General features: G+C 34.0%; 1 protein-coding gene across 1 annotated transcript; it reads left to right on the forward strand.

Annotated features, from left to right (window-relative positions):
- Positions 1 to 3,733: 3,733 nt before the first annotated feature.
- Positions 3,734 to 5,106, forward strand: LOC107853578 (extensin-2-like). Its single transcript, XM_016698565.2, has one exon. The coding sequence runs from the start codon at positions 3,840 to 3,842 to the stop codon at positions 4,839 to 4,841; it is 1,002 nt and encodes a 333-aa protein (XP_016554051.2). The 5' UTR covers positions 3,734 to 3,839; the 3' UTR covers positions 4,842 to 5,106.
- The last annotated feature ends 2,788 nt before the right edge of the window (positions 5,107 to 7,894 follow it).

Here is a 7,894-nt window from a genome sequence, read left to right on the forward strand (position 1 = left end):
AAATAATTTCACAAAACTAGCACCTAAATTCTTAACCCCGGTAAATAGCCACTTGGCGAAACTAATTCTAACCGAATGACCATTTGGCGTGTGGGGGGAGTGGGCATCATTATCACAATCCATTTATCTGAAGATCCGTTCTTATCATATTCCAATTTTGATTTTTATTCTTTTCATTTTGGCCACCTGCATGAGCTGCATGGGCACTGCACTCATATTCCACTTGTCTTCACCCCAAAGCTTTAGTTAGCATTATTCTTCTTTCTATGTCAAATCACTTGTTTAGGTAACGAAAATTATTTGGAGCTCCCGGATTAAGCATTTAAACTTATACTCAGGTCCATTTTAGTTTTACTTATTTATATAATAAAAAAATACAATACCATATATCTTTAATATAATACAATTGTTAAAAAAATATATCTATATATAATAATGATACAGTTTCTATATATACACATATTCTATATAATAATTATAACATTTTTATACAATTTGTAACTACAATTATTATTTAGATACATATTTTATACGATTCTATATAATTTCTACATGCATTCTAAGAATGTATCAATCTAGTATAAGAGAGTATCAATTGAGTATATGGACACTGCAAGTGTATCAATGTAGTATAAAAGTGTATTAATATGGTATAAAAGAGTATCAATTGGGTATAGGGACTGCATGTGCTCGCATAGAATTTTCCTTCTCTTTTTTAAAAAGTATATCAACATAGTATAAAAGTGTATCAATGTAGTATAAAAATGTATCAATTAAGTATAGAAACTGCATGTGATCAATTGAACCAAATGGCTAAAAAAAGGAATTAGTTTAGCCGACTGGATAGCCCATGTCTACCTTTTCAAATGTGGGCCATGTTTTTAAAAAATGTACAGCCCATGTCCTTTTCGCTAAAATAAAATAGATATATGCTGGAGTTTTATGGGCCGAAAAAACAAAGAAAAGATGTGAGGAATTTACATATGATGACCTTATATTGAGTGACTTTGATTTTTTATTTCCTATAAGAAAAATCTTTATACACTAGTTTTTTTTTTTTTTATGTAAACGATAAGTACAATTTTACCCCTTTACATCTCAAATATTTTTTTTAAATTATCTATGCTCATTTGTCTCTCAACCTCCAATTCTTTTTTACTTCTCTATTTTTATTTGATTTTTTTTTCTTGTTTTAATTCATTTGTATCAACCTTTATTTATTATTTTTCCCCTTTTCCTTAAACATTATTTGTTTCTTCATTTCTCTTCTTTTTTTCTTTTATTAATTCATTTGTTTCAACCTTTTTTTTTTTTTTTATTTTTTTCTTTTTTTTTTTCTTTTTTCTCAAACTTGTTTTTATTTTTTTCTTCTCTTTTTTATTTTTCTCAAATTTTTTTATTCTTCTTTTTTTCTCTTAACCTTTATTTTGTTTCTTTTTTTTTTCTTCTCTATTTGTTTTCTTCTTTTTTTCCCCCCCCTCAATATCTATTATATTTTGCTAATAAATAGAAAGTCGGATAATCTGTAAAATAATCTTCTTCTTTGACATCGAAGTAAATTCAAGGATATGACTTGTTGTTTGAAAGTCGTTTGGGATAAGTCTTGTCTCTAAGGCAAGAGTTACAAAACATCTCACAAATGAAGACACAATGTGTTGGTGTCAAGTATTGTTCGTAGGGCATAATTTGTTGTTTGTAAATTCCTAAGTCTTGCCTCTAATGCAAGTGTTATAGAACATTTCATAAATCAAGAGACAATGTGGTAGTGTCAACACTTTTCCATTAGGCATAACTTGTTTTTTTTGAGAGATTTTGGGCTAAGTCTTGTGTTAGAGGCAAGAACAATAGAGTCTTGTTTTAGAGGCATGAGTTGAGATATGGTAGTGTCACCGCTTGCCTATGAGACGTAACTTGTTGTTTGAAAATCCTTAAGTTAAGTCTTGTCTCTAAGGCAAGAGTTATATAACATCTCATGAATCAAACACAATGTGGTAATGTTAACTTTGCCCATGGGACGTAACTTGTTATTGAAAGCCCCTGGTCTAAGTCTTTCTTCTAAGACAAGAATTATAGAGCATGCATCTCATAAATCAATACACAATGTGGTAGTGTCAACTCTAGCGCATGGGGCATAACTTGCTGTTTGATGGTTCTTGAGCTATGTCTTACCTCTAAGGCAAGAGTTATAAAGCATTCATAAGAAAAAAAATGTGGTAGTGTTGACTCTTTCCCAATGTACGTACCTTGTTGTTTGAAAGTCCTTGGGTAAGTCGTGCCTCTAAGGCAAAAGTTGTAGAATATTTCATAAATCAAGACATAATATGGTAGTATCAACTCTTGTCTGTTGGACATAACTTGTTGTTTGAACATCCTTGGGCTAAGTCTTGCCTCTAAGGTAAGAGTTATTGAAAATTTCATAAATCAAAATACGATGTGGTAGTGTCAACTCTTGCCCATGGGACTTAGCTTGTTGTTTGAAAGTCCTAAGTCATGTCTTTAAGACAAGATTTATAAAACATATCATAAATAAAGATATAATGTGGTATTGTCAACGCTTACCCATTTGGCGTAACTTATTGTTTGGAAGGAATTAAAGAAAAGAAAAAAAAACAATAAAAGTTGTGGAAAAAGAAAAAATGAAGAAACAATATTAAAAAAGAAAAAATAACAATAAAAAAATTAAAAAAAATAAAAAGATAGAAGTTGAGAGGAGAAAAGGAAAGAATAAAGATTGAGAAAAAGAAAAAAAGATAAAACAAAAATAAAAATGGAGAAAAATTTAAAAAGAAAAAAGAGAAAAGAAAAAAAATAAAAAAAATAAAAACAGAAGAGGAGAAAAAAAAAGTAAGGGTTGAGAAGAATTTTTTTTTTAAAAAATAAAAATAAAAAAATAAAAATTAAAGTAAAATAAAAAAAGAGAAAAAAATAAAAATTAAAAGATAAATAAGTTCAAAGTTATTTAAAAATATTTGAAGGTATAAAGGGATTAATAAGTATTTGTAAAAAGAAGGAATGATAGTTTTGTAACCCTTTTCTTATGGAAAATAATAAAATAAAGTCACCCAAGTGCCATTTATGTAGTTCACCCGACATGAGTAACCTTCACAGCTTACAAATTTTGAAATAAAACAAAATTTAAGATTTTTCCAGGAGGGATAATAGTTATCTCGGGATTAGTTATCCCAGGATTATTAGGAACAACTTATCCACCATGCATATGTGATAACTTATTTCATCACTATGGTGTAAATGGTAAAATAAGTTATCCTGGTATATATTAACTAATACCTCCAACCAAACATGAAATAAAATAATCCATTATTTTATCCGGAAGTACAAATCTCTTATACCTCACACCAAACGGCCCCTTAGAATTTTCAAAGCCGTCCTTGGAAGTTCTTCACAGACATATTACGACTATACTGTATTGTAAACAACAAGGAATCAAATAAAATTTGCAAGACTGTTTTTATATGCCGAATGCAAAATGTAGCTCCACTTGCCCTCAAGTTTTATGTTTGACTTCGTCTCATATTATCTTTGTCTCTATTGATGAACAAGTCTACTTACTAACTGGGAGCAGCCACATTCATTAAATAAATATACTAACATTTCATGAGAAGACTATATAAAGGGACTGGGACTTTCTTCATCTTTATGCTCATCAATTTTAGCTCATTCTCTTCACACCTATAAGAAATATGGCTTCTTTTTTGCCACATCTTGTATGGTTTGTGGCGATACTTTTGACATCCAAGAGTGTGGAAGCAAGTCATAAAACTTATTCATGGAGAGAATATTATAGTTACAAGTCATCTCCAAAGTCAGCACCAACGTCTATGCCTGACCCTAAGGAGTTATCACATCAACCATCTCCATCACCACAATCATCATCCTCAGATTATTACACTTCTAGTCCACCATCACCTTTAGGGTGGTTCTCTCCTCAACTACCCCCGGTTCCTTCATCTACTTATAACAAGTCTCCAAGTTCACCAACCTCATCACCACTATCGCTGCCTCCAAATGATTTTAATTCTCCGCCCTCACCTTCAAGATGGGCTCCATCACCATATGATTATTCGTGGGAACCGTCTCCTAGTTATACCATTTCTCCTCAATCATCGCCTGTAGTTGCACCTTTTTACCCTAACCAGTCCCCACTATCACCTATAGAATGGTTCTCTCCTCAACCTTCCCCAGCACCTTCTTCTTCTTACAATGACAAGAATGCTCCAAATTCACCAACTATATCGCCACTATCACCATCTCCATACGATAATAGTTCACCATCCTTACCTTCAGAATGGGCTCCATCTCCATATCATTATTCATGGGCACCATATCCTGGCGATAAAGTATCTCCTCAGTCATCGGTTGTACCTGCACCTGTACCTTCTGATTATGATAAGTCTTCACAACAACCTTCTCCATCACCACTTCCAAATTACTATTATAAATCACTGCCTGCTCCATACGTTTACAACTCTCCACCACCTCCATTACTGTTGCCACCTCCTCCTTATTATTACAAGTCCCCACCACCGCTATCACCATCTCCTCCAGCACCATACTACTATAAATCTCCACCTCCTCCATCACCATCACCTCCTCCTCCCCCACCATCACCTTCTCCCCCTCCTCCATATGTTTACAAGTCACCACCGCCACCGCCACCGCCGCCATCTCCACCTCCACCTCCTCCATATTACTACAATTCATCACCTCCACCATCGCCATCCCCTCCTCCTCCATATTACTACAAGTCACCATCTCCACCATCACCATCCCCTCCACCTGCTTATTACTACAACTACCTGCCACCACCTTCATCTTACTAAAAATTTCACATTATGTCTTCATATCTCTACTCCTAAACCATATAAGTACCATTGCCACGTATCCTCCTTTCTTGAAGTTTCATTCGATCCATCTTTTATTACTTTTTGTCATGACAAGCCATATGAAACATATATATATATCTATCTGCAGGGTAAGAGAAATTAGCTCGAGAAAGAGACATATCAACATCAGTAATTTACTTTTATTTGTCCAACAGATCATGTGCCATTTGAATTTCTTTTAACTTGTTCGTACCATGTTCATTTTAATATATTGAATCCTCTTCACTTTAAAATTTGTTAGTATGATATAAGAAATTGTTCTTAAATGATGGTTTTTTGTTTATTTTTGGAGTTTGCTCAAAGAGTTATATTATATGCATATCGGAGTTCTTATTCCGCAGTCTTAAGCACATAACAACCTATGCAACACTGATTCCTGGCAGTTCCACATCTTCCTATAAATTATATTCTTAGAAAACCCTTTCCCCACCTTTTCCAACACATGGGCAGCTTGCTTCTAGGATGTGTGTGTGTGGTGGTGGTGGGGGGGGGGGATCCAAAGGACACGTTGTAACACGCCGCATTTTTGGGCTAGAATTCAAACTGTTGTTCCTATGTATACTGACCTAAACCTAATGATTCTATGTCTATATATGTGTGATTATAAATTCTATAGTGTGGGAATATCTTTGTATATGAATCGAGGTCATAAAAGTCTTCTAACTCAAAGACGAGTTGAGGAATTTTCTATCGATAAAGTTTTAACGGATGCTCCAGCTAGGGTCCACTTTAAACGAGTCTATCTCCTAGAATATAACAATTCAACTATCTAACTATATATAAAATGAAAGATCTTTGAATCTTTTTTCCAACGCATCTTATTTCACCTTAATCCGATATTGGAGTAGAAAGTTATGCTCATTTCACTTCGGAGTTTTCGTCGGTCAACAAGGTGACGACTTGAGTGAAAAGCCGTCAACTAAGTGACGAGCTATCAACCTCGTCGTCATCCTTAACCAAAAAATACCCTACATTACTTAGGAAATGTGACAACTAGGTTGATAAGCCGTCAACTAGTTGACAAGCTATCAACTAAGTCGTCAGCCTAACCAGATCATTAAGAGAAGGTGACGACTAGGTTGATAAGCTGTCAACTAGTTGACATGCTATCAACTAAGTCGTCAGACTTAACAAAATCATTAAAAGAAGGTGGCGACTAGGTTGATAAGCTATCAACTAGTTGACAGGCTATCAACTAAGTCGTCAGCCTTAACCAAATCATTAAGAGGAGGTGATGACTAAGTTGATAAGCCATCAACTAGTTGATAAGCTATCAACTAAGTCATCAACTGAAAATTTTTGCCATTTTTATTTAGTTTCGTTAGGGGTATTTTGACCTTTTTCTCATCTCAAACCCTACCCCCATGACTTAAATCACCCTATAAATGATAGTTTTACATCATTAGCCAGTTTGCAAAGTTTACTCTCCTCTCTACCCTTAAGAGAAAAGAAGTTAGTGTTTCTTCCCAAAGTTCAACTTCCAAGGATCCAAATTTATGTTCTCCATCAAGAAAATTCAGGTATGTGGGGTATTCATCAATGGGTTCCTTCCACCCATTGAGTCCCAAAATTCCCTTTTTATGCAAGTATGAATTTTTAATGTTCTTTTATGAAATTATCCATGTAAATCATGAATTTAATCCAAGTCTTCTTAGAAATTTGAATTTAAGCCATGTCATCATGTGTTCCCATGTAAACTAGTTTATTTCATTCCTAAAATTTCAATTACTCATGTTCTATTCAAGTGATTCCATGTCAAATCTTCAAGTTATGAATTAAATCATGTGAATATGTTGTTTTCTCAAGTGTAACTTGTCCTCATGTTCAAGTTCATGTGTTTCACTTAATTATTAAAATATTTTATATCTTGGGTCTTTGAATTATGATTTCATACTACTGTGTTAAGCGTTGTTATCATATTTTTGTGATCATTCAGTGCTGGCGGGTTATGAACATCTGATACCTATGTGTTCTACATGATTTTATTCTCAAGTAACAAGTCAGTCAGACCATGATTTGATTATCATATTTAGATTACCAAGTTCATGCTGAGCACTTATCAGTATAATATCATATCATGCTAAACAAATAATAACATTAGTGACATTCTGTGATACCCCAAACTTTCTCTAGCTTAATTCCGTCTCTAGAATATTAAGAGATGGCCACCAAAATGAATAATATGTGATTCACATAGAATTTTCTTGATTTAGACTTTTCATCATATGAGAAATTGAATAAGGTTTCTATCGATACCGAATTTGCCCAAATCCAACACTCAGTGAAGAAGTTAGGGCATTTTCAGTGAGCAGTATGCCAATTAGGCAGTCACCGTGTCGCGGTGAAGGACAATTTCACAATTGTCGAATTCTAATAGCTCACCACGATTGGACCGCATCGCGGTGAGAATAGCGATGAAAAAGCCATCGCATCACGGTGGAGGCCAAATCAACATTTGTCAAATTCTAGTGGGTCACCACGATTGCACCGCATCGCGGTGAACCCCAAAACAACAATTGTCCATGTTTAGTAAGTCATCGCAATTCCACTATATCGCGATTGGTATTACGATAACACACTTACCGCGTCATAGTAAAGCCTTAAACGACATTACAGTTACGAATTTTAAATTCCAAGGGCAGTTTGGTCTTTTGCATAATCCCCCAAATCATAAAAACAGAGGATTTATGATGATATTGAGCAAATTATACCTCTTTTTCATCAACTTCTCTCAATTTAAAACCCTAAGATTCAACCTTCATCTCCAAGAATCCCAAGATTTCACCATCCTTTCTCCAAGTTAGTTCTAGATTCAAGACTTTCAATCTAAGAATTTCAAGAATCAACCTTCAAAGGCACAAATAGCATCTCAAACCAAGATTGTTCATCAATTGAGGTATGTGGGGTTTGAACAAGGATAAATCTTTCGTCCTTGTGCCCAAAAACTTGATTTTTATTAAAGATTACATGATTTTCAAGTTAGGGTTAAT

The sequence above is a fragment of the Capsicum annuum genome, chromosome 11 (genome assembly GCF_002878395.1).
Source record: "Capsicum annuum cultivar UCD-10X-F1 chromosome 11, UCD10Xv1.1, whole genome shotgun sequence".
Lineage (NCBI taxonomy): Eukaryota > Viridiplantae > Streptophyta > Magnoliopsida > Solanales > Solanaceae > Capsicum > Capsicum annuum.

Bases quoted from the DNA above. Each gene is read 5' to 3' on its own strand.
- LOC107853578 (XM_016698565.2), top strand. From the start codon at position 3,840: ATGCCTGACCCTAAGGAGTTATCACATCAACCATCTCCATCACCACAA.